Source organism: Prosopis cineraria, unplaced genomic scaffold (assembly GCF_029017545.1).
Source record: "Prosopis cineraria cultivar Desert tree isolate PC_DT_omini unplaced genomic scaffold, ASM2901754v1 PC6, whole genome shotgun sequence".
Classification (NCBI taxonomy): domain Eukaryota; kingdom Viridiplantae; phylum Streptophyta; class Magnoliopsida; order Fabales; family Fabaceae; genus Prosopis; species Prosopis cineraria.
The window spans coordinates 5806344-5833785 of record NW_026555337.1 but is presented as its reverse complement, the minus strand read 5'-3'; the positions used below and the strand labels follow the sequence as shown (position 1 = coordinate 5833785).

The 27442-nt window shown below is 33.5% G+C and overlaps 3 protein-coding genes and 1 pseudogene across 9 annotated transcripts; 3 read left to right on the top strand and 1 right to left on the bottom strand.

Moving 5' to 3' along the window:
• Nucleotides 1–8604: 8604 nt before the first annotated feature.
• On the top strand, nt 8605–12984 carry LOC129313410 (probable protein phosphatase 2C 52). Of its 7 annotated transcripts, none has more exons than XM_054956478.1 (7): nt 8605–8623; nt 9705–9790; nt 10328–10792; nt 10889–11239; nt 11353–11470; nt 11565–11788; nt 12390–12984. In XM_054956478.1, exons 3-7 carry the CDS (start codon nt 10532–10534, stop codon nt 12855–12857), a joined length of 1422 nt encoding a protein of 473 aa, XP_054812453.1. In that variant the 5' UTR covers nt 8605–8623; nt 9705–9790; nt 10328–10531; the 3' UTR covers nt 12858–12984. The 7 variants fall into 7 exon arrangements, with proteins under 7 accessions (XP_054812453.1, XP_054812451.1, XP_054812449.1 ...); XM_054956476.1 differs by having other exon boundaries at nt 10249–10792; XM_054956474.1 differs by lacking the exon at nt 8605–8623 and adding an exon at nt 8733–9064.
• Nucleotides 12985–13957: 973 nt separating this feature from the next.
• On the top strand, nt 13958–14610 carry LOC129313413 (putative cell wall protein). Its single transcript, XM_054956481.1, has one exon. The coding sequence runs from the start codon at nt 14000–14002 to the stop codon at nt 14420–14422; it is 423 nt and encodes a 140-aa protein (XP_054812456.1). The 5' UTR covers nt 13958–13999; the 3' UTR covers nt 14423–14610.
• A 3799-nt stretch (nt 14611–18409) lies between these two features.
• LOC129313412 (uncharacterized) lies at nt 18410–22102 on the bottom strand (annotated as a pseudogene).
• A 2265-nt stretch (nt 22103–24367) lies between these two features.
• LOC129313409 (pentatricopeptide repeat-containing protein At1g03560, mitochondrial) lies at nt 24368–27107 on the top strand. The gene has a single exon (XM_054956472.1). The coding sequence runs from the start codon at nt 24437–24439 to the stop codon at nt 26402–26404; it is 1968 nt and encodes a 655-aa protein (XP_054812447.1). The 5' UTR covers nt 24368–24436; the 3' UTR covers nt 26405–27107.
• Nucleotides 27108–27442: the final 335 nt, after the last annotated feature.

Here is a 27442-nt window from a genome sequence, read left to right as displayed (position 1 = left end):
TAGATATGAAATGGCGCACCAATCAAGCATGATTGAGAGATTTATTATTAGCCCTTAAACATTCTTCACAAACAAGCTATGCCTAAAATTCCTCATCATGCTGTTCTGTACTACTTCCACTGTTGTTTACCTTTTCTCATTAAACATCCCAAAAGCAACTCCAGTGCTTTCTTTTTGTTGCTGGCTAAATGAATTCAAGATATTTCACTCAACGCTTCTAATTCTATATTTCATTCTTCAATAGTATAATAATAAACAAACGCTTGGGTCATGATTATAGGGAGAGACGCAGGCCCATAAAAACAAATGTTGTCAGTGCAGATAAGTTCACAATTATTAGAAGAGTGCCAACTTCGTGACTTCCTTTTTATTGGTGTTGACATAATTCTCATTTCAATACGGCTGACAAGTATATATATATATATATATATATATATAATAACTGCGAGTAAAATCTCCTTCAACGAACTGCTATATGCAAGAGTAAGGGGATGTATCATATTATAAAAAGTTGTGGCGAACATTCAAATTCCCTATGCTGTCACCATTGTTGTGTGAGGCTAACCGATGAGCACGTAGGTATTTATTTTAGATACTGGTATACTAATAATACTCCCTCCTCTCCACTTTATAAAATAGGTTATCGTATTTTAATTAAATATTGTTCAAATTTTTTTTATAAAATTTTAAAAATATCTTTTAGGTTAGAGTATATATGTTTAGTTGTTTAACTTTATGCAAGATTTTATTTTGATCCCTTAATTTTATGAAGTGTCTTTTCAATTTTATAAATCTAATATCATTAGTTATATATCAAACAAAAAAAATTTTACAATGAACTTTCATTAAAAAATTATTTTCAAATATTGACAAGTTAAATTTATTTTTTTAAAAAAATAATTTTTGATATAAAAAATAATCATTTAAAACCAATGAAGTTAGAGTTAAAGGGCTGAAAAGGTAAGGTTAAAGTATATTTTTCATCTTTTAATTTTATATAAAATTTTAATTAGATTCTTTAATTTTATAAATTATTTTTTAATTTTTAACCTTAACACTGTTGGTTTTATTAATTATTTTTTGTTCTAATTATTACTATTTAAAAAATTAAAAATAATATGCCAATATTTGATAATATTTTATCAATATTTAAAATTTTAATATGAAAATTTTTTGTGAAAAACTAATGATATTAACGTTAAGGAACTAAAACAAATATTTTATAATTTCAAGAGATTGAAAATTAAACCTTATATAAAATTAAGGATTAAAAATATTTCTAGCCAAAGACAATTTATGGAATTAAGGGATTAAACTAAAATCTTATATAAAATTATAGAATAAAATGTACTTTTCCCGTTTAAAAATATAATATATTTTTTGAGGAGTTGAATGTTAAAAAATGTAAGATATTTATAGTTTTTTGAGATGTAACTTTGTCTTTTTTTTAAAAAAAATACTCCTATTGATAATGACTTTATATTTATTGTAGGGTATTTAATAGGGATAAATATAAAAAGATAGAATTAGTTAAAAAATAGGTAACTATTTTATTCGGGAATGAAATTCGATTAAAAATCCCTTACATTTTTTAAACGAAAGAGTACATTTTAGCCTATCTTTTATTTAACAAAGGAGAAAAAATATATTAAAAGTGAAATAATGAGAGTTAATTTTAAAATAATTTTTCTTAATGAATCATTATTTTTTAAAAACATTTTTATATTATGAGACATTAACGTGTACTTTCTCCATTTTCAAATCTAAGGGAAACTATCTTATATTTTATTGATTTTTTATTACAAGCAATAAACTCTGCCTCATAATATAAATTATAAATAATATTAATAAGTAAAATAAAAAAAGGTAAACATTAATTAAGAGAATTTTTAATTAAAATATTTTGATTTTAAACATAATTATAATTATTATAATTCACAATTTTTTTTAATTGTATAAAAGGGGGGGGTGTGAATTGAAGAAAGTGAGTAAAGAGGACGAGGGGAGTGTAGATGATGATGGCAAAACGTACCTACCTAGAAAGCTACATATATTAAAGTTCTTGGCTAACGGCCCTACAATTTCCCCCAATTTGTTATAAAGTTGGAGAGAGACCATAACTAAAAGTCGTGCCAAATGCTCTTTTTTTTTAATCATCTTTTTATTATTTGAAAAAAGAAAGCAAAGATATGGATTCTAGCTAGCCATCCAAATACGGCAATGTAAATATATATATAATATAACGTGGGGATTCAATCGACCTCTCCTATGGCCAACGTATTTCCACCCAAAACGATTTAAAAAGCAGTTTTTTTTTTTTTGCTATTTCTTTTTCGTTTTCTTTCCACTGCCCCACACCAACAATTAAAAAGCAGGTCGGGCACCCGTGATTTGTTCACTTTTCAATATTTTTCATCGTGAAAAGTATGAGACGCTTTTTAATCACCACTTGCTTCCGTTTTATTTAATTTTTGAGGCACCTCACAGTTGGTTTCATTGATATGATCAACTCTGCATTCTAACCACAGCATCCACTCTCTGCTTTGTATTGCATACGACACCCACTTATTCAATCGCTACTGTCACACGCAAGGAAGGCAGATTCTTGATAAAAAGACACGCAAATAGGAGAATAGTAAGTAATAGGAGAGGAGTCAATTTGAGTTTTGGTTAGATTAAAAGGTGTTGGGCGTCATCCATTTAATCTATATTTTTAATCTAAAAGATAATTCACATAAATTTTAAAAATTATTAATTAGCTATTTATAAAAAGTGTGCATTCATTTTTCTAAAATACCATTCTTGTTAATTATTTATATTAAAAAATTCAAGTAAAAAGTGTAAAGTCAATTGAGAAAAATATCTGAAAGAAGTACACTTAAAATAAACTAAAGTTAAATTTGTCGCAATCTCCGTTCGAAAAGGTTGCGTTGGAGAGTGAAATGATCATATGGAAATGATCACTGTTCATGTAACCCAGAACTGCGTGGTTATGATATTCTTGCCCCGTCTAATCATGTCAAATAAGGCTAACTAAAACGGAAAAAAAAAATTAAATTTATACAAAAAATCTAATTAAAAAAACTCGCCATGTGATTATATATCCATCGGACAAGCCTCGTTCCAAAAATCATCCTGCTCATACTAACTATAGACGTTGTTAGTTGATAAACTGCATATGTTTCTACTCTGATCCTCTCCATGCATATATGCATGGTTGATTCAATTCCTTTCCAAAGCCATCACAAAATATCACAGGCATTTTTTTTTCAAAAAAAAAAGAAAGAAAGAAGAGAATTAAGACAGCGTGTGCGTTAAATTAGACGAGTGAATAATGTGCAATTAAAAAGCAGAAACGCGTGGACTTATAATATTCCTAATGATATGAGTTGGTGTTGAATGAAACCTAATAATTGTCCAATACCAAAATGCGAGTTCCCAATATTATAGTATTTTTGACCAGTCCAGTACTATTGTTAAATTGACCATGCTAGGTCGTCTCTCTGATGAATCTGTATATATATATATATATATATCATTAGTAACAAGTAAGTAACTCCTACATACACAGACGCCGTCAACTGAGCAAGCGTAGACAAGTGTTAAACATGATTGGGCTGTTTTTGTTGGGCGTAAAAATACGAATTAATTAATTAAGGACATAAAATAGGAGTGATCATGTCACCTAATTAACTAGGCTAGGATGTAAGCGTGCATGCAAGCACGGGGCCGTGTTCGAACACCCCCCACGTTACAAATGGATGGATATAAATAGGCACGCACATTTATTATTAATTAATAATTGATATAATTAACGAGGTCAATTATTGAGTCTAATGTTTGGTTGACTTTCCTGTTTTGTTATTAACAAGGTTTAGCTTTGCCGTCGACCATCCATCTCCTTCCATTTGCCCGTCAACGCATACTCTCATCACGCCTTTGCTTCAAATAAACGTCCCCAGGCAGCGAATTCCATCCTTCAACTTGTACCTAAGATAATTTTTTATTCTAATACTCAACCTAAAATATTACTCCATCTCTTCTTTATTGTGATATTTTTTTTATGATTTTTAACACACGGGTTAAGAAATACAGTTAATACATCAAACTGTTAACCTGTTATCAAATTTATCTTTAATTTAATACACTAAAGCATGTTTACATTATTCATGAATGAGGGTAGGATTGGAAGAATGTTAATAAATGTTGCTTTTGAAAATTTAAAAAAGACATATAAATCGAACTGATTTATCTATATTTTTATTTAAAATGTAAATAAATATGTCAATTTGAAAAACACGCGATGATATATTCGTGTTATTTTGAGTAACGTCGATAAAGGCAACAATATTATAAAAAAGATGCGACGAATTCTATTCCGTTGATTGAAAGGATGGAAAGAAGCCAGGCTAGCTCACATTCAGATGAAGAACCCGTTGTTTTTCCCCCTTCATTTTTCAAACTAAGAATGATTGTTTCTTCTATATTTATTTGACAAGCTACCAAAACGAACGCCACTCATTTGTTTGAAACATCAGCACCTATAAAAATACCTATACTTTAAATTATCTCACATATTTATATTCATATTGATATTGTACCTAATATCAATACTCACTAATATTTTTTCAATATGTATTTATGAGGTATCAAAATATTATTTTTTTAATTTTACAAAAATTAATTTTTGATACGTATCCAATTCTTTTAAATTACAAGTTAATACTTTAAAACTGATACTTAGAGACTATTTTTAAGAAATTAGATTTTATTAAATATTGTAATATTAACTTTTTTTGTCTCTAATATATTTATGTGATTTGCTTTAAAGTCAAACATTAGATTCACTAAAAAATAAGTTTTAAATATAATGAAACGATAAAAATTATATTTTTAATTATGAAAATGTTGGAATAAAATCTTTTGACGTATAAATCTTGAATATGAAACTATCTAACAAAGATTATGTGGCAGGCAATTAGGCAGATATGGAATAAAAGTATAATTAAAGATTATATTTTGATTGATATTACTATAAAAAACTATATATGCATGCTAGGTTGGATTTTTTAAAATTGAGATTATATTTTTATTATTTTTATGATTATATATATATATATATTTTTGCACATATTGAAAACGTATCATATTCTATATTTTTTTAAAAAAAGTATTAATGTATCAAATATGCTGTGTATCAGTATTTGTGCAACTTAGATCAACCCCAAAAATATTTCATCACACACACACACACAATTTCTCACAACTAATTTAAACTTTGCGGTTGAAAATGGAAAAAAACCTATAGAATATCTAAACATATACTCCCTCCATTGAAAAATATACAAAGCATTTTTAGAGAATTTTGATATTAAACAATGTTAGACATTTTTAGCTAATATTTTTAGTATTTCAATGTATAATTATTGTATTTTTTTAAGTGTCTATATTTAATAAATTATTTTATATTTATTTTAAAGCGAAACATCTTATTAAATATAAGTAAATATGAAGAAATGACATTAAGTTGAGGACAAGTAATTATTTCAATTCTGGTCCTACTTGTAGAATATTTTTTAGAAGGAATTCTTTGTCTAAAATGTAAGATAACTTGTAACATTTAAACTACCTTTACAATTTTACTTTTTATTGGTTAATACGAAGGGCTAAATATATTTAATATAGTTATATTAGTATTAAAAGTTAAGAGTAACAAAAAAAAGTACATCTTTTTTTAATGATATCAAAATGCGTGAAAATTGAGAGTGTCTTGTAATAATAATCATATGGATGACTTTATTAGAATGTGAGATTCAATTAAAAATATCTTACATTTTTAAATGAAATGAGTAAAATAAAACAATTACAATCAACTCACATGGTATGAGCTTTGATCCCTTACAATTTATGTTAATATATACCAGTGTCTTGTTAAAAAAATTATAAGAAAAATAATAATAAAATTTTTTAAAATTATGTAAATGATATTTTAATTTCTCAAAATGTCATAATTTTTCTGAAGTTTATAAGTACTTTTTCATCATTAAAGAGTTAATATAAATGACTAAATTATTCTTAATTCAAATATTTTCACAACTTTTATCCTAAAATTTATAATTTTTCTTCTTAAAACTACAAGAATTCAATAAGAATTCATAAGTTTGCATTTAAAATACTAATATTTCTCAAGTGCTACAAATATCAATTGTCATTAATAATTTTTTTAAAATTTATTTTTTTTAAATCGCAAGAATTCAATAGTAATTCGTAAGTTTGAATTAAGTATAATTTGATCATTTATATTAATTTTTTAATGATAGAAAAGTCCTTAAAAATTTTAAAAAAATTATGAAATTTCAAGAAACTAAAATATTATTTACATAATTTAAAAAAATTTTGTTCTCATTGTCTCAATTTTATATATTACATATTAACAGTAAAATATATATATATATATATATAAAATTAGAAAAGTATCGACTTGTTCTTTTGCGCAAAAGATGGCGAAGGTGATGCTGTGAAGAATCAAGGATTTCGTAGAATAGAAATTGAACTTTTGGGAATTTTCTCTTTGACAGTCGAGTCCTGGGAAATTGACGATTTTTTAATCATGAATAGAAAATAATAATTCTTAATTACTACATTATACGTCCCTTCTCAATTTACTAAATATTTTTAAATAAAATTATATATATTAATACAATTTACTAAATATACTTTAAAATTTTATTTTTTAAATAAAAATGTAAATTTTAAAAATGCTCAACATTTAATATTTCACTTAGAAAATAATATTAAAAATAAAAAAGAGTAATGAAAAATATTATTAATGAAATTTTATTTTTATTAAAGTATTGTATATTTTGAATATTGAATCTGTTCTAAAATGTTTTCTAATTTAAAACGGACTATAACATTTATTATTTTCAAATGATAGTGGTCCATTTTTAAAAAAATTGCTCAACCGCCACGTCACGTGTCCCAGTGTATCGGTCAGTGGACGCGTGCCTCTCTGTCTCTCTTCATCTCTCCCCTTCTTTCCCTTTCGCAGCGAGTCTATCTTACTTTCCTCGTCTACTCCTATTTATTTCTTGTATTAATATAATATTTATCCAAATATTTCCCATCCTTTTTTTTTAACCAAAAATTGCAACCTCTCCTTTTTAATTTTTTTAATCAAATTGCCACATCTTTCCTTTCATTAAAATTTAATTTTATTCGATTAAAATCATCAATATATGCATTTGTTTTTTTATGCATGGATATAATTATTTTTCTTTCTATCTGCTACATTTATGCAGAAATCAACGGAGCTTATGTTTTTGGTCCTATAATATTTTAAAAATGTAACTATAACAATAAAGCAAATTTAATCCATGGTCAATGCAAATGGTTATAGTAGATTTTAAGTCGCGACTTGGATTATTGTTGGCTCAACTGCTTCTTACTATCCATTTTCATCCTTAATTGAAATTAAATTTATATGTGTTGATTTACGCCTCTTAATTACTAGTTAAAGACTTCAAGCAACAAAGAGCTTTCCAATCATGTTAACCCCCAGTTTCTTAGGTGAATTTTGTATCAGGCTTGACCAAGTGCAAGCCCTGATGTGATTGTGTTATATTAGTAGGTATATTTTTATTCACAAGGCAATAAAAGTATTCAGCGACCGAATACTCAATCCCTCGTGATTCATTTAACTTGGTCTAAATTTTCTACTCCTAAATGCCTTTAAAACATTAAAAGAAAGTCTTAATCAAGTTCTTCGTGTTTGAGAACAAATAAGTATATATAAGAATGACATTAACACAAATGGAGATAGAAATTATCATTCACTAATCCGAAATCAGGATATAATAATCCTAAACAAATATTTAGTTACATGAGTTAAACATCCTCATGAATAAAACACAAAGAGAACCCAATACAAAATAATATAAATAAAAGGATGATGGTTTACCTAATATCAATGGGCCGTCACTTGTAAAAGTCTCACACATGATAATTAAAGGAATTGTATTATGAACTTCTCCAAATATATCATATGTTATCAAAGTATTATTGTCAAACTCTGGAGTGTCTTAGAAGAAATTAAGTTTTATTAAAATATCAAATTAATCAAAATTTACAGTTACTTTAATTTTTTAAAAGCTTTGTCGTTTATCAAAGACAATTTCTATTAGAATTATCCCCTCTTTGGGATCATTGATAGAATTAAAAATTTTATTATGAAAAATTAAATTATTATTGTTGATTATATTTTTAGAAAAGGCAAAAATGCGTTGATTCTCTTGCTCATCAAATGCCTGAAAACAACTTTAATATTGTCATATAGGATGTAGATACCTATTATTTGTTCCTTGCGCTGCGGTCTTGTGTTAATATATATATATATATATATATAAGGAAGAAAAAGTAAAAGAGACACTAATAAGTAATAATCAGTGCCGGATTTTGGCCTGTGCCGCGGATCTTCCACAACCCCAACGCCTTAATCCCATTGCTCACGAAAACGTTGGCTCGATGAAAGGAAAAAACATCATAATGCGAGGAAAATCGAACTATACGCGCTTTGTTGGGTATCTCCGTATGAAATTGATTCAAAGAAATGAAATACTTGAAGGTACGTAATGACCACCTATGGTCGAGGGGTAAGCAACTTCGTCCTTGAACCATCACATAACTTAATAATAATAACCCTACTCTCTCTCTTCCCCTGCTTGTACTCTCACTTTCTTCTTCCTTGCGTTTCTGTATGCCCTTCTCTTGCAATTAATGCACCACCCGCCCATCTTCACCATCAACTCTTATTAATTCTCTTACCCTTTCCTGTTTTCATTCCCTCTCCATCTCTCTCTCTCTCTCTCTCTCTCTGCCCTGCCCTGCTTCTGCTCTCTTATCCTTTTATCTCAAGCCTCATTTCTCCATTCCCAAGGTGATGGGTGTCCTCTAGCCTTCCTAATCCTCTCTTCTCCCTTCCCTTTTGAAGTAACCACCCATCGTCATTTCTCATCTTACTTATGCAGGCTCGATTCCAAGTTCCTCCATCCGAAATTCTTTGCGGGTATGACTTATGAGCCTTTTTTGGTTTGATTTTGGTGGATCGCTGCTCATAGTAGAGCCTTGCCCTCTTGGGGTTTGGGCTTTTCGACTTTGTTTCTGGCCGGGATGACCGAAGAGAACACGATTGATTTCTTCTATTTTTCTACCAGTTTTGATCAATGTGCAATGCTTATGTTGAATGTTTGTAATTTTACAATTCCTGAAAATTTAATTAAATTTCTTTCCCTAATTCAGTTTAGTGCCTCTTATCTCTGGGTTGGTAGTTTCTTAGTATCTTCTGCTATTTTGGTGTTTGTGTCTGGACCCTCGTTTGTTACGTTCACCACCATGGTGGGAATTTTTTTTTAAAAAAAGATATTCACATTTCTGGGTTTACTGTTTCTACTTTTGGGTCTTTGTCATTATGATAATTGTGTAATATTTACCCGATCTCCAATGCATTTTTATTCTGCGTCTCCGCGGGATTCTTTGTTGACGAGATTATAACTTTGCTTCGTCCTTTTCTGCTTTTGCGTTTTTCACTTTTCCTCCTGTCGTTCCGTAGTGAGAAAACTTGAGCTTGCGCTCTTTTGCTTACCTTAGCTTTTTTCCTCATTTCAAAAAGGGGCCATTTACCAAATTTATGCTCTTCTTTGTTGCAGAAGTAAACGACGAAAAGTCAGTGAAGATCTCTGTTTCCAATTAAGTGATTTTTTGTTCATGGGCGGGCTTTTCCTCCCATTCCCAGGTAGGTTTACTTCAAGTTTATTTGCTCTAATGTTCTCATCTCTATTTCACAATTTAATTTCGTTTTCCTTTCACTGTTCCGCTTAAAAGTTGGGTTCTTGTGAGATTGCTCTTCCTTTTCCTCCTTCCCCTTCTCAATGTGACTTGAGAGATCTATTTTCTGTGGAAAGGAAAGACGGAGAATGATAAGGTTTGAAAAATCTAGAGAGGACGGGTTGATAGACTAATAGTTGTGCTTTTCTGGTTTCATCTGCTTAAATTAAAATTTTGAAGCTTAGTTTCTGGATTAAATAATTTCATAGTTTCCATTTTGATGCTTTCGATGGGAATTCTTATGAAAGACAAATAATCGGTCTTTCCTTTCCTTGGCAGTATATTCCGCTCCTTTATCTCATGTTAGGATTTTTAAATTCACACATATTGATTAATTGAGTTTCTTAATTTTATTTTTACATGCAGGCTAGGATCTTTGAGACCTTAAGTTATCCATTGATTTACCTGTCTTCTTCTATAAGCCGTTTTCATCATTCATTTGCAGAACCGCTGGCAGATCATCAAATTTGACTAAGCTAGAAAGATTCATTTTCGGACATTAAAGTGTGAAGTGGGTCATACTTTTTGAATTTTGACTATTATTGGCTTGCGATCTCAGAAGTTTATGTGAGATCTGTATTGGAAAAAAATCAAGGGAACTTGGCTTCAATTTCACTGGATCAGATGCCTTGTTCGTGGAGCTGATCAAATGGGGTGTTGTGTCTCCACAAGCAGTCGGAGTACTTGTAGTAGTAGGAGCAACGGTGACACGATCTCTCCATCTTGTTTGGAAGTTGGTTTCTGTGGGCAAAAGAGAACAAGGAGAACATTCTCTGATCATGTCATTGCTCTGCAGCATCTTCCGTCCCTACCTAATCGAATCTTAACCAATGGAAAGAGCCGGACTTCTTGCATATTCACACAGCAAGGCAAAAAGGGTATCAATCAGGATGCCATGATTGTATGGGAAGTGAGTTTCTTCTTCTTCTTCTCAATGATTCAAGGATGAATTTATTTCCGTCGCCTTTTTTCATACATATATTTGTTTGGACCTGTGTTTCTGTAGGACTTTATTTCGGATGATGCCATTTTCTGCGGTGTCTTTGATGGCCATGGTCCATATGGTCATGTCGTTGCACGCAATGTGAGGGATACCTTGCCTGTAAAACTACTTTCATTTTTGCATTCTTGTGAATCGAAGAGAAATGGGTCAGGCTCAGGCAAAGCTTGTTTCAAAGCGAATGGGAATACTGATGATGGAGTCTGTGAGAAGGATTGTTCTGCTGAGGATATTGTGAATTCTCTCTGGAGAGAAGCTTTCATGAAGGCTTATAAGGCAATGGACAAAGAACTTAGGTCTCATCCAAATCTGGACTGCTTCTGTAGTGGGAGCACGGCTGTCACTATAGTGAAGCAGGTTAGTACAGGGTTTGTGTGAACTATGAAGTCTCTAAATGTGATTGAGTTCTTCTTCTTCTTGTTTTTATTTACCCCTTTTCTTATTTTACTTTTGCTGTTACACTTCTACAGGGTTCAAATCTGTTCATGGGGAACATTGGGGATTCGCGAGCAATCATGGGATCCAAAGACAGCAATGATTCAATGGTGGCCATTCAGTTAACTGTTGATTTGAAGCCTGATTTGCCAAGTGTGTGATATACTGCCTTCATTAATTGTTTCCTCGTGCTGTTTATGCTTTGTTGTTAAAGCTAATTTACTCTAATTCTGTTAAATCTTTAAAGGGGAAGCGGAAAGAATTAAACGGTGCAAAGGCAGAGTATTTGCACTGCAAGATGAGCCTGAAGTTCCCAGAGTGTGGTTGCCTTTTGATGATGCACCAGGATTAGCAATGGCTCGAGCATTTGGAGATTTCTGCTTGAAGGAGTATGGTGTGATTTCCATACCTGAGTTTTCTCATCGGCTGCTTACAGACAAAGATCAGTTCATTGTTCTTGCTTCTGATGGGGTAAATTCCTGGTTCCATTCTTATAATTTATTTCTCCATTGATTTCTATTATGTCTTTCATTGATTCTTCTAGTTTATTGCTAAATACTATCAATCTCTGCGTGCAGAGATTTCTCCGGATAGATTGGGATCAATAATAATTTTAGGCATCAAATTTATGTATTGATTCGATTTGTTTGATTACTTTTGCTTCTTGCTAGTGTATTTATACATTGATCTTAAACAGTTACAGACGCACAGGGTTTCGTATTAGCACCAGACTTCATGTTTGTGAATTTGGCAGTAGTTGAATAGTTTACTATACATGCCATGCTTATCAATCGATATCAATATAAATGTGTCTATCATTTATAACTTTTGAACAGTGCGACTCATTGCTATCGTGCCATGCACATGACTCATATAGTTGGAATTGACAGCCTTATTGTTGCATGAAATAGACTTATAAGGCCAGATCAACTTAATAAATTTAAGGAATCAAAATACTAATTTAACCTGTAAAAATTGTTTCTATTTAACATGTATGCTGCCCTTATTCTTCATAGAAGGGATGAGTCATCATCTTTTGCTTTCACACAAATGATTCTCTTGTTCTGTTCAGGTGTGGGACGTGTTGAGCAATGAAGAGGTGGTTGAGATAATAGCTTCAGCACCGACTCGATCATCAGCTGCTAGGATTCTGGTGGATTCCGCAGCTCGGGAGTGGAAGCTTAAGTATCCAACATCAAAGATGGATGACTGTGCTGTGGTCTGTCTCTTTTTGGACGGGAAGATGGACTCAGAATCCGATTATGATGAGCCAGGCTTTTCTTCAGCGACCATCCAGAGCAACCATTCCGGCAATCCAGTTGAATCAGATGACGGCCAGAAGTCTGAGCCATCTCTGCACCGGAACTTCACTGTGAGATCCTCGGATGAAAATGAGACTTATGGAGGGCTGCCTGTAGACGTCGAAGATGGAGCGACATCATCTGTAGAAGATCAAAACTGGTCAGGTTTGGAAGGTGTGACCCGTGTAAATTCACTGGTCCAGCTTCCTCGATTTTCCGAGGAAAGACCAACCCCTTGAATCCTGTTGGATTTTGGTTTGTAGACAAGAAATGAGAATGCTTTGTTGTAACACTTCAAGCTATACTGTGAAATGTGAATTCAAAGAAGTAACTGTTTTGTTGGAGAAATTTTAGCTGATTTTGTTACTTGGTTCGTCCTTCGATGTATGGCATGTTTATATGTTAGTTATATCTTCGATGAATAATTTGTTAGCAGACATTTAACAACATTTTATTCCAATCCCCCCCCCCTTTTTTTAAAAAATGCATCTTTCAACGGTTTTGCACCTATTTGGGGAAAAAGTGGATAATATATTTGTAAAACTAAGACTGGAATCATGCAATTTTTAATTAGTAGAAGTTATGGACAAAACAAATAAGCATAATTAATGGAGGAGATAAAGTCAATACTGCCAGGTGCAAACATGTAGAAAATTGAACCGAATCTTCTCTCTCACTTGATGCAAAGGCCAGACGGGAAGGTTGGATAAAGAAAATAATGGGAAAAAAAGAGAGAATTATTTTAAAGTCTTATTCAATACAATTAATTACTCCTAAGTATATTAACAACTGAGTTTAGGAAATGACAACTCATAAATTGTCAAAGTAATTAATTGTATTGAGTGAGATTTAAATGTAATTCTCCCACCAAGACACAATAACAGCAGGTGAAAGTGGAGCAGTTCTCAACAATTTTTAGTCTATAAACTCCTCGGAGATTAAACTAAAAAGTAAAAACCTCTAATTCAAATTTAAATTTGAAATTAAAGGATGAATCTCTCTTTATACGGAGAGAAATAGATGCATAAACAGGTTTATGGGTAATCTGTTACGATGAGGAAAAAAGAACCGTATCTAAGAGGGTAGATAACATCAACAAATACAGCGGAAAGCAATCAAAGTTTTATTCGAGCGTCGGCTCATAAATCAGCCGACTGGAATCTCCATTACTGGCCGCTGCAACATTGGTGAATATTTCCCAAACAAGCAGGTAATAAAAGTGATACCCAAACCATTTTAAACCAAGTGTAATGCATTTAACTAAGCACCAAATTATCAACTACCAAGGTGCCCCATTTTATTTCAGACGACTCCATCTTAAGTCGCCGTCGTATTTCATCCAACTTCACCAAAGCTCTGATTATAAATTGGCGCCATTCTCATGTGGCTTCAACACAAAAACATATCACCACAAATTTCCTCTCCTACAATGGCTTACAAGTGCAATTCCACTTTCCTTGCACTTCTTCTCATCTCCTACATCTTGCTAGCCACTGTTGCTGCCGGACGTCACATTACTAAGAACTCTAAACCCCAGGACAAGAAAGAGCCAGAGTTCTTGTTTCACTCGGGTGGCGATGCCTATATTCCTGGAATTGGACGTGTAGGACTGCCGCCTCAATTTAAACTTCCTCACTACCCCTACACTGGTGGAAGCACCGGTGGAGGCATCGAAGCAGGTTCAGGACCGACCGGACGCAGTTATGTTCCAGGTGGTGATGATATCTTTGTACCGAATCCAGGTTATGAGGTCCCGTATCCTGGAACTAGTGGCGGTGGAGCTCCGACACCTGTTCTTCCCTGAGATCATTCGGTTATGACTACCAAGCAATCATGCATGAATAAATAAACTAGATTGTGTTATTTCTTACTTAAATCGATCTATGCTACGTTTTCTAGTCATAATTAAGTGTGCTCCAGGGAGTGGAACTTAATAGTTTTTAAGCTCTACTCTGTTCGTGATGAATAAACATGCTGTGAGTTACAAATTCATGCTATTTGTAATTTTGTAGTGCTCCCGAAGTAGATGCTGATCATGCATCCTGAATCATAATTCTTCATCGTCTAGTGCTATACATGCGACTTGGGTTTCTTCAGAAACTCTGGAGGAAACAAATCTTCACACGCAGATGACTTGCATCGAGAAAAGTAGAAATTGAAAATGAAAACACCTACAATTAGTTGTCCAGGTTACACTAATATGGGGTACCCAGAATTTGTTATAACAAAGGAAATATAGGGTTTAATCTTACAAACGTACTTCACCAACCAGCAAGGAGAATATCAGCAGGGGTAAATTGACCCAGGCTTCCCTTCCAGAATCAAGTAAATGTTCACATTACTACCACTAGTGCCCAACACATATGCATGACTCATCAATATTATAGAGCTCGGTATTGAGCTTACCTAGAATTCCTCGACGACAGAACTTAACAATCAATATCTCATTATATGAGCCATGCATTGAGTTTATCTATGAATCTCTTCACGTCACAGTCCTTCAGCTGCACACTTCCACATCAGCCACATGTTTATTCAATTTACATTTTAAAGATTGCTAGAACCAACAAAGTCATTTAATTTTGCTCACCAACTCATGAAACACTGAGAGCTGGGAGTGTTCAACTTGAACCCGTCTCGATTGACCTGATATCGTTCTAATCATTTCTGGACAGTTCTTGTCCCGACTCAAAAATAATTAAAATGAAACTTTACGGGATGGGACAAAAAAGAGGTTCAGGACAAGACGGGACGCGGAATTATCATTGGGACGTCCCGTCTCGTCCCGAATAATACTATATATTATTTTTTATTATAAATATATTAATTATATTAATATAATTTATACTTATATTAATTATATCAATTATAATTTCAATACTTGCAATTCTAATTTCAAATTAAAATTTTTTTATATTGATAATTTTAATGACATGGAATAAAAATGACGATATCTTTTTTTATAATATATTAATTATATTAAATAATTTATTCTTATATCCATCTGTTTAGTAATTTTTATTTATAATGTATTTTTTACTTTATTTTTAGAAGAGTAATTAGCTTAATACATCTCCATTAAAGTAGAAGAACAATAATATGATATTATACTTGACTTGCCTGTTATTGCTACTCTTATAGCATAAAGATCACTTAGATTTACTATTATAATATGTAGTTGTGATTAATATAATTCAATAGTTAGACTTTAAATTGCTGTGATTTATGTCCTTGTATTATTTTAATTTTAAACTTAATAAATTATGTGATTTAAAATTTTAATGAATGTTATTATTTAAATTTTTTTTATATTATTTTATTTATTGGGACACCAAGACATCTTAATCTTGTCTCTATTCTATCCTAACTCATAACAGGACAGGATAACTTTTGAGATGAGAGTGTTTCAATCGCATCTCGCATGAATACTCCTGTTGAAGACACTCGCTCATGAATACTCCTATTGAAAGCTACAGGCAGGCGTGCCATGGATAAGCAAGTGACATCACCTAACTACTAGGAATCTATCGCATGCGGAATAGTAGTTTTGGGTCAGTCTCCCCCACTCTCAATCCTCCAAATAACGGAAAAAGTAATGCCTACGCCTAAATAATCTCAACCTCTCTTCCCTGGTACCCCTACCCCATCCCAACAAAATAGTAATAATTAAAACGATAAAAACAAATTAAGGAAAAGGACCTTAACTCATCAATTTCAAATGCAAGAAATTTTATGTGAATGATTAAAACGCTGCATACCGTAATTAATTAGTGATTATAACTAGACATAAGGCGTTTTATCCCTAATATGTCTTTTCATTTCAAAATCAAAGATCAGGAATAATATTGTTTTCCAAAGGAAATCCCATTTCAACGTCCAAGAGAAAGAAAAATGACTATCCCGTCACTATCAGTTTTGATCTGAGTCTTTCCCACGCAATCTAAGTTCTATACTTGGCATTTTGATCAAGATTTTAGCTGCCATAGTTATTCATCCTTGTCTGGGTAAATGATGATAAGTAGAAAATAGATAGGGTTAGATCATCTTACCGACATTAGACATCAATAAGGATTCCATCAATTGTAAACTTGAGACATACGAGTATTACATGACAGGCAAAAAGAGAAGGGGAATACAATTACACAAGCTTCAGAATAACAAAGCAAATATTTCTCAATACTTGGCCAAAAACAAAAACAAAAAACAAAGATTACAAAAAACTGACAGTTACCGCCACATTTCCCCTTGCAAGTATATCCATATCGAAGCCTAGCTGTCACGAGAGTCCTGCCAACAGCAAGAAAGAAGATAAACAAAACAAGGGAAAGCCTGCTCATGAAAAGAAGGAAGGTTACCAAATACACAAATACAATCTCAAGATGAGAAATGTTATCAGTCTAAATCTACAAGCTAGAGGAAATTGTAACACCGTAAATTCTTGAGTTAAAACTTTCGAGGGGAAAAAGGAGTTAACCAGAATACACCCACCCACCCACCCACACCCAACTGAAAAAAAAAAAAAAAGTTGGAAGCGTTGTTCCATATTTTTGTCCAATAACTTTGACAAGTAAAATACAAGTTAATACATAGAGAATAGCATTGTTCTATAGTACAACGTGATAGATGTAAAATAGAGCAGCATATTCACCAAAAAAAAACAGAGAGAGAGAGAGAGAGAGAGAGAGCAGCATATTAATTGCAAGGATGAAATGGTAAACACAGAAAGAGAACTCTCATTCACTCGCATGGGGAAAAAAGATTAAAGAACTTATAATTTGGATGAAAATGAAAATGTGAGAATTAGCCCTGTAAATTACAACATGAGCTCACTAAAGGTTACAGGATTGTAGTCGGTACCCATACCATTTATCCCTGCACCAGTGCGCAGCAATAACGAGTATCATGAATTTGGAAAGCAAAATAGCGGTGCGGCAAGTTAAAAATTAAAAGAGGGGATGATTGGAAATAGTGGATACCTGATTCAGAACAGACCAACGTGCTTCGCCTACATCAGAATTCAAATGCCGATCATCTTGAAAATGATGAAGACTAAGAATGCGAAAAAGATCAAGAGGAAGAGGTGGTCAACGAAGACAAAGAATCGGGTAGATCCATGATTCCTTTTCGTAGTTTTGGACTTGGAATCATCCAGTTCTTCAAGCTTCGCCATGAGTTCGAATTGCACAGCTGAAGCCTTTGGGATATGACGAATCTGTTATATTTTCCTCCAATTGCAGAGGATGAAGAAGGTCCGTTGCGACCCGGGAAGACACTGGAACTCCAAAAACAGGGGGTACTAGGGAGGCTCCGGAAAATGTTGGGCCTCCAACCCAACCCATTGTGCTATTTCCACGGAAGTCCAAATCAAACTCTCTCTTATAGTCGGACAGGTCACCATCTCCCCAAAAAGAAGAAGCTCCAAGACTTCAATTGAATTGCCAATTTCTGAACCGATTTAGTTAAAAATATGTGTAATATAATTTTGAATTTATTTTTTAAGTATATTTATAAAAAAAATGAGTCTGCTTACCACGAAATTTATACATATTCAGTTTAATATAAAAATATATATTAAAGCGAAATGCGCTACTTATTATCAGGTGACATGTTATAGATTATATATATAGATATACAGATTGACAGTTTGCACTTAAAAGAGGAATTTAGGCTGCATGGATAAATGAATTTACACAAATTTAGGTAGGTGCCAGTAGCTTCCAGTAAACAGACTCACATGTTTATATAAATAAGAAGCTTTTGTTTTAATGCCAACTATAACATACGTAACAACTGAAAAAAAATACACTAGCTGGTATTAATGGAGGTTTTAGATATTCCTCACCAGTCGATGCAAGAGAAGGCGTTCTTTATACATACAGGTAGATTCAGTCATTACAACGCATCATTAGGCAGAAGAACAAGCATAAACAATCTTTGTGTAAGTATTCATATATGAAATCATATATTCTTCTCTCGATCTGGTACTGCAACTTAGCGTAGTCCACAACGGCATAAGGATGTGAACTACCCTGCAGGCTAGTAGCAACATTGAATCAAACATTTTTGCAAGGTTGGTGACTCTCGTGACTGCCTTCAATTCACGTTTTCCAAGATTCCATCTCTTCAACTCATTTTTCCCTGGTAATAGACAAGGTAAACAAGAAGCTGCAGCTATTAACTCAAGTCACCATGTACTAGATCAATAAGAGAATGGGAGATTTTCTTTTCCTTTTATTGGAACGCATGACTTCGGCTTTGCATAAGGATGAGTATATGGTACGTTTATTACGTGCCTCGTTTAGGACGAGTTATTTAGCACGTCTTGACTAGTAAACAAATGCATTAGATCATTAATGCATGAACAACGGTTAACATGCACCGAATAGTTTCCTTTTCATTCAATAAGGCCTCCGAGAGAGTATGCGGATCCGTTCATACCTTCGGTTCTCATGCTGCTGGTTATCTGAAGAATTAGATAATGCTGCTTCCGCGGCTGCTTCAGATGTTCGAGCTTCTGATTTCTCATTTGAATAGCTAAACACGGAAAGAAAAGTACAAGGCTCAGAGTAATACCAGACTCATGACAATTGTGACCAAATAGCAAAGATACTCATCAAAAATAGATACATTTCTACAACGATGCACTCAATATTCAGAAAAGACATATGGGCTTGACAGGTCTATTAATGGAGTTTTACATTCAAACAACCATTCAAAAATGGAAATGACAGTATGGGATTATTAAGTAACCAAATAAAATATGAACATTATAATACTGCTTTAGTGCTGTTCATGGCAGACGGATTCATGTGCAATAGTTCAAGTTAAAACAACATAAGGTGCCTACGTTGAAAGTATTGTGACCCAGATGAGCTCCACGCCATCCACCCAAAGAAGCCTTTGTTCCACAGGAATTACACCATAAGTGATCAGATGTGCGAAAGGCCAAAGCTTCCACCCTGCCTGCGAAATATTAGAGCAGTGTTAAAAGCACATTCTGTTAGATGAATATAGTAGAACACAGTTAACCATAAACAACGGATATCGTCAAGAATTGATCAATTGCGTGAGGATGAGAATCAAAATTTAATCAACAAGTATGTGCGAACTGGAAAAATTACAAAAGCAAACAGTTTGGTTTACCATCAAATAACTACTCACCCTTTAAAATGTTTACTATGCTAAATAAATTGTCTCTCCTTGCTACTTTCTCCCTTTTTTCCCCTTACCCCTTTTAAGTCTTTAGGCAGGAAGATAAAACTAAATTACTATTTGATTTTTTCCCCTCTTCTTGAATGGATGAGAAGCAACAACTGTAAAGTTCAAAATTAAGGAGCAATCAGGTATAGAAAGGCCAAAGTGTCATCTTCAATCAGCTGCATGCTCCAGTTCACTAGACGAAAACCCTATAGAAATAGAACAGATAAACATAGTAAAAAACCATGATTGCAGCATCAGAGATCCTTAAGATACAGTATGACCTGAAGTTGTCTTCCAAGCTTTCAGGAGCAACAAATATAACCATTTGAGTCTAGGGGAATGGAATACACACCAATCAAAGAAAGCCAAGTTTTCAGATTGGAAATATTTGACTTCTGTATGAACTTAAAATGTCATTAAAATCAAGTCCACAAACTGATAGTTAATCATACATGACATCTGGAATCAGTTTAGTTATGAGCAAAACAAATTAATGGTTATGGTTTCTCACAGTGAGCATGGGCCAAAATGTTGACTTCAGTTCACCATATATGTTGCTTATGGATTCTGCTCGTAGCAATCCCAAAACCACAAAGTAGATACTGTTCCAAATTGCCGCCCACACAGTTTGATCAAAAGCAACCTTAGCAGGCACAACCCACCAACCTTGGAAAGGAAAAATAGCCTGTAAAACAATCAAATAATTTCAGTCACATACAGCATATCACCCTGTTTTCTTGTTTGAACCAAATTAGTGCAATAATCACCTCACAAAGTTGATAATAGTAGTGAGAAAGAGATCCATGAAGAGTAAACCCAGCAAGGCCTGACCTGAATAATCTAGTCCGATCAAACTCAAAAAGAGGCCTTCCTTCATAGCACTGCACATTTAGTAAGAACCAAGAGGTCATTGAAGAGTTAGTAAAACTAATGTGTGATGAGCATTACTGACTTTCTTGAGTCAACATCTCAGCAACGTACCTGAGCTATCCAGTCTCCTATGGAGTATACAATCCCACTTATTGCCATTTTGGCTAAGACGGGATTTTGTTGCAGAGCTTGCTCATAAGCAATCCAATTGTGTTCAGGTACATACCTTAGTATCTCATAAAGGGTCCAACCCTGAATAAAAAGAAGATAATATTTGTTCAGTTCTTCAAATATCTTATAAAGAAATTACACCGTTGCTTGGTCGTTTTCTTAAGTACTGAATTAGACTATCAAAAATATAAGACTTTGTACAATTAGACAGTAGTTCTTAAGCTTGCACTCGTAAAGATGTACTAGACCACGCTTCCCTGCTTTGTTTATGAAAGTCCATCTGAGGCCCATTTGGATCTTCTGGAACGTTTTGTACTATTAAAATGTCTTAATCTTCGCTCTCGATTATATTTCCCTGGAAATATATCTCCCCGGAAAAGTGTTATGTCTCTATACCTATATTCGATTAAAAAAAACAGGTAGAAATCCCGACAACTCTTCAGATAAGCGCATTACTGTTCATAATTAAAGATTATTAAGCGGGTCAGCGCATCACTAACCCAAAGTAAAGCGATAACGGAGTCTTTATAGGAATTATATTAGCATGTACTTTTGTATACAGAAATAACTAAAATGCAGTTAGCTGCAAGTGAAAAGTAACACTTCAAACGGAAAACTAAAATTCACTTTGTAGTCAAGAAACTCACATGCCAGTAATCATGGTCAATTGTTAGTAACTTAGTTACAGCAAAAGACCCAAATCCCAACACCATGATTGCATTATTGCTCGGCTCGTAAGTCGATCAGAATCGTCACCACCGCCACCTGCGTCCATTTTGGATGAAAACGACGACGAAGAAGCTGAGAGACCCTCAGGTTCATCGGACCCTTGTAGAGTTAAACGGATTTCGGTGTCCTCTGACCCGTCATCCTTTACCGGAACTACCTCCCGATCCTCCGTGACGGAGCCGACGACCCAATCTCTCGTTCTGCTATGGCGGTGGATTTTGTTAAAGGGGGTGCTTTGGCGGAAGAATTGAGAAGATATGACTGCAGTAGAGATTTGGGGTCTGGGGAATTGAGTGGGAGCTGGCGAAAACTCGAGAGCTCTTGGAGCGTGAACGCCACATAGAGAAGCCATGCGAGAAGCTGGATCGGATGATGGGATTGGGTGGGATACTCTATAGAGCAAGTAATCCTCTTCCAGAAGAAAACATGAATTGCGAGTCAAAATTTGATTGCTCGCCGCTTTCTGGTGCTGCGTCGACCGTAGGAAACCGTGGTTCCCATTCATTCATTTTTTTCCCCCGATTCATAGAATTTTTATATTTTGTATTAATTAATACTCTCTCCCGTCGTTGTTATAAAAAATTTTTAAGCGTTTCATGTGTTTTTAAAAAAATATTTTTTTCATTTTAAATTATAAAATAGTTTTAGATAACATCTTATATATCAATAAAATTTATTAAATATACTTTACAATCTTACTTTTTTCAAACAAAAATATAAACTTTTAAAAATATCATTCATTTAATGCTTTATTAATAAAAAATATTAAAAAAATAGAATATATAGTAAGGGTAATATTAAAAAAATATCATTAAGGAAACTTTATTCTTGTCAAAGTGTCTTATATTTTAAAATATTAAATTTTTTTTAAAAACGTCTTATAATTTAGGATAGAGGGAATAATTTTTTTATATCATAAAAAAAAGTGATATGTACTTTTTTTTTGCCCTTACCTTTAAATAATAATGCAACTATATTAAATATCATTATGCTAATCAAGGAGACATAAAATTAAAAAAATAATTTAATTATTATAAAGTGTCAGATATTTTAGATTATAATTTACTTTTAAAAAATATTTTATAAATTGATTTAGAAGGAATATTATCTTTCTATAATTATTTTGTTTGGATCAACAGTTGTGGCTTGCTGGTTACTGTATCACACGCTACAAGTTGTTGTGAGAGAGATGGTAGATAGGGGTGAAGTTAGGAGGTAATGGTCTCCTAACTTTTTAATTATTTATATTTTTGACTCCTAAATTAACGCAATATAAATTTTGGAGAGGCTAAATAGAATTTTTGTTTTAATTTTATATATAATTTTTTATGTATGTAAAGTGCAATTGTTTTAATAGCTTAAAGATATAATTATCATAAAATTTATTTATTTTTAACAAAATAATACCACACAGACTCTTAAAATATGGATGTTATTTTATTTTTATTTTATTTTATATTTGATGAAAGAAATTAGAAAAATTAGTATTGACAAACTTTGTCAAATATTGCAACAAAAATATCAAAATATATCAAACATCATGTGTTTGATATATACAATAAAATTATTTATCTAAAAGTTAAGATGTTATGGTTGAGGTGTTCTTCTAAAAAAATTATTTTTTTTAACAATCAAGTTATTAAAATTTATAATATGAATACTTTTTATTCGGATGTAATTCAATCTCATTGATATAAAAAAATTTTAACAATTGAGCATCATTACTATATTAATATATTTATTTACTATGATTATTAATTAAAAGAATTAAATAATAATTTCAATAAGTAAATGATAGATCTTATAATATTAAATAGAATTTTAAATTCTAATGATACATTTAAATTATTTAATGCACATAGGAAGATAAAATGCTCATATAGGTAAAAAACTGTCAATAATGTGTTCTAATAAAGAGAATGAGGACCAAACACAGATGTCACAATTTATGTGGAAATCTTCCATTTCAGACGATGCCTGGCTTATGAAAGCCAGCATTACTTCATATTCCTAGTCTGAACTATATAATTATGTCTGCTACACGTTGATGTTTCGTTCTGCAATGGTGCACGTCATAGAACCAAGAACATGCTTAATAGTATTCTGCTTTCATTCATAATTATGGTTGACTACTGTCTGTACTGGCTTTTGTTGGTTCGCTGGGACTTCTTACTTTCATTATTCCGAAGAAGGTTGCAGAAATTATTGCTGCCACAAAATGCTGATTTTAATTATGATTTTTTCCAACCCGTGTAACATCATTTAGATATTAGTTACAATTACAATGTTTGGACTTGTGGGGAAAAAAGGGACAAATTACAGGCTCATACTGCTGGCATGAAAAGCTAAACTTTTTATAATTTCATGTTTTGCCTTGCTTTGTGGTGTTGGTGCTATGTGTCAAAAACTCAGAACTCTTGGAAGGCTATATTCTCTGCTTTGATTAATTTTCTGTTGGATTAATCAAGATCCACTAATCTTTGATGATTGATGAAATTATGACTTATGGGTTATGATATTGTGAATGTGGATTTTGTTTTGTAGTACCTGTGAACTTGTGGCGTTGTTGTATTAATGACTTGAATAGAACACATTGTGATGTTTTTGTTTTATTAATGACAAGTAGCGTTGTTGTATTGTTGTATTTTATTTCTCATAATATATATATTATTTGTTATTTAATTATTAGGTTATTAGTTTAACTGCCAGTCCAACTTGTCGGGTTATAAACTTGTGAGCCGCTAACATTTCCGATTCGTTGTCCCGTTCGCGTTATAAAACATGACTTGGTGTTAGTTTACAATGTGGGGGGTCAAGTCTTACGGACTTACGGTGTGGCAAAACCCTAATGAGAAGAGTCCCTGTGCTGCTACGGCGAACTCCCCTGACTGTCATAGCGATCCCTGTTCCTCGTCGACCTCTAAATCTGTGTGAAAATGTCAAGTCAACGTCGTATTCATCATACTATGATTATACATCCTGTTTCTTCACAAAGCACAGGTTTGTGTTCACTAGCTCCCTTCCTCCTCCAGAATGGGTAGAACCCTTCAGTGATGTCTCTGATGTAGTCTCAGCTCCTCAAAAATTAGAGCCTTCACCGTGGTTGAAAGAAATTATCAATCTTTTGGATGGTTCTTCAAATATGGAAGCCAATTTGGACTCTTACTGCCGCAAATTTTTCATCAAATTGACCCCAAATTTCATTGCACATGTTCTACGATCCACTGAGCTACATAGAAACCCTGATTTTGCTTTGCGTTTCTTCTACTGGGCTGGCAAGCAAAAGAAGTATGCCCATACTCTCGATTGCTATGTATCTATAATTGATGTTTTGTTGTCATCAGGCGACTTGAACAGGTTTAGATATGTTTTTGCGGAGCTACAACAAATGGGTTTCTTGATGACAGTTTCATCTGCTAATTCTTTGGTTAAAAGTTTTGGTAGTCTTGGTTTGGTTGAGGAATTACTGTGGGTGTGGCGTCAAATGAAAGAGAATGGCATAGAACCCAGCTTGTATACCTATAATTTTTTGATGAATGGGTTGGTGAATTCCATGTTTATAGAATCAGCTGAGCGGGTTTTTGAGGTAATGGAAGATGGAAAAATCCAACCAGATATCGTAACTTACAACACTATTATCAAAGGGTATTGTAAAGCTGGTAAAACCCAGAAAGCATTAGAGAAGCTTCGAGCCATGGAAAATCGAAACGTGGAGCCTGATAAGATTACATATATGACTCTGATTCAGGCGTGTTATTCTGAAGGGAATTTTGATTCTTGCTTGAGTCTTTACCAAGAATTAGAAGAAAGAGGATTGGCAATTCCACCTCATGCTTATAGCTTAGTAATCTGTGGGCTCTGTAGAGAAGGTAAATATGTAGAAGGATATACCGTGTTCGAGACTATGTTTCGCAGAGGTCATAAAGCAAACAAGGCTATATATACTGCGTTAATTGATTCTTATGCAAAAAGTGGTAACATGGAAGGGGCAATGAAACTGTTTGAGAGGATGAATATGGATGAGATCAAACCAGATGAAGTTACTTTTGGAGCCATTGTCAACGGGTTATGCAAGTGCGGTAGGTTAGAGGAAGCCATGGAGTATTTTAAGTTTTGTAGTGTTAACAGCATCCCAGTTAATGCTGTATTCTATTCCAGTCTGATTGATGGTCTAGGGAAGGCAGGCAGAGTAGATGAAGCTGAGAAGCTCTTTGAAGAGATGGCAGAGAAGGGATGCTCTCGGGATTCTTATTGCTACAATGCCCTTATTGATGCCATGTCGAAGTGTGGGAGAATGGATGGAGCGCTGGAACTCTTTAAGCGGATGGAGGATGAAGGTTGCGAACAGACAGTTTATACATACACAATACTCGTCAGTGGACTTTTCAATGAGCATAGAAATGAGGAGGCGCTGAAGTTGTGGGATGTGATGATTGACAAAGGAATCACGCCGAATTCAGCCTCCTTTAGGGCACTCTCAATCGGACTTTGCCTTTCTGGCAAGGTAGCAAGAGCATGTAAGATCATGGATGAGCTGGCCCCGATGGGGATTATTCCTGAGACGGCTTATGAAGACATGATCAATGTGCTATGCAAATCCGGACGTGTGAAGGAAGCCTGCAAATTAGCTGATGGGATTGTGGATAGAGGCAGGGAAATACCTGGAAAAATTCGCACTGTGCTTATTAATGCCTTGAGGAAAGCCGGGAATGCAGATTTAGCCATAAAGTTGATGCATAGCAAGATTGGTATTGGGTATGATCGAATGGGTAGTGTTAAAAAACGGGTCAAATTCCAAAACCTTGTTGACAGATGACTTCATTGGCTAGACGTTGCCTAGGCTGTGTAATGCATGTATGAATATGAAGGCTCGTGGATTGTCAAGTGTTTTCAGTAAGGAGCTCCTGTGTTAGTGCCTTTCTTTAAGATAGTGGTTGATGACATCTGCCAAGTCTTTGACACACGCATTTTGTTTGCTCAATATGGGGGAAGTGCACGTGTGCGAGTGGTATATCTTAGAATATCCGGGGAGATGGAAGAACAGTATCAGCAATTCAATGTCTGATACCCAGCCACTAGAGACCTCATCAAGAGAGAGTGGTGTGTCAGAACCAACGAAGAATCAATAATGTGGCAGGACATTGTAACAGTGAATAGAGGAGTAGCAGATGGAGTTGGCTGGGGAGAGAAGGATGGTATATGACTTGGGGAAGGCTAGCCCTCTTTTCCTACCAAAAAAAAACCGGGGGGGGGGGGGGTGAGCCTAACTGCCAAAGGCCATCCCGCTTTCTTTCTTCTTCTTCTTCTTTTTTTTAAATAATTACAACGTCATTATTAATATCTTGCAAGAGATAATAACATTAGTTAAAATCTGATAACAAAAGGACCTTACACCCATCCTGAAGGAGGGTTATTATGAATTGTAGCATCCAATTATCATGCCATATAAGGCGAACTTGTAAGCCTGCGTTGTTATTAGATTTTGGAAATGGTATCGAATGTGACGATTTGATTTTGCATGAGGAGGCTTCTGATCTTTCTGATAGTGCCTGTTAATCAGGGGGTGTATTGAGAATGATCGTATTGAATGAATGTAAGTAGTTTATGAGAGAGAAATCAAGTGGCTTGTGATGAAAGGGGGGAAGCTATATGTTGTTCTATTATTCAAGACTTGCACTTGGTAAACTATTTCTTATTCAATCCCATTATAAATGCTATTTCTTACTCTTCATAACAAATACAGCACTTGGTAAACTTGAATTGAAAAAGCATCTCTTCCCATGCAATTCTAAAACACGAGAGCATAAATTGTCACTTTTTAATTCAATTCTTTAAAATTTTAGGTGGTAATTGG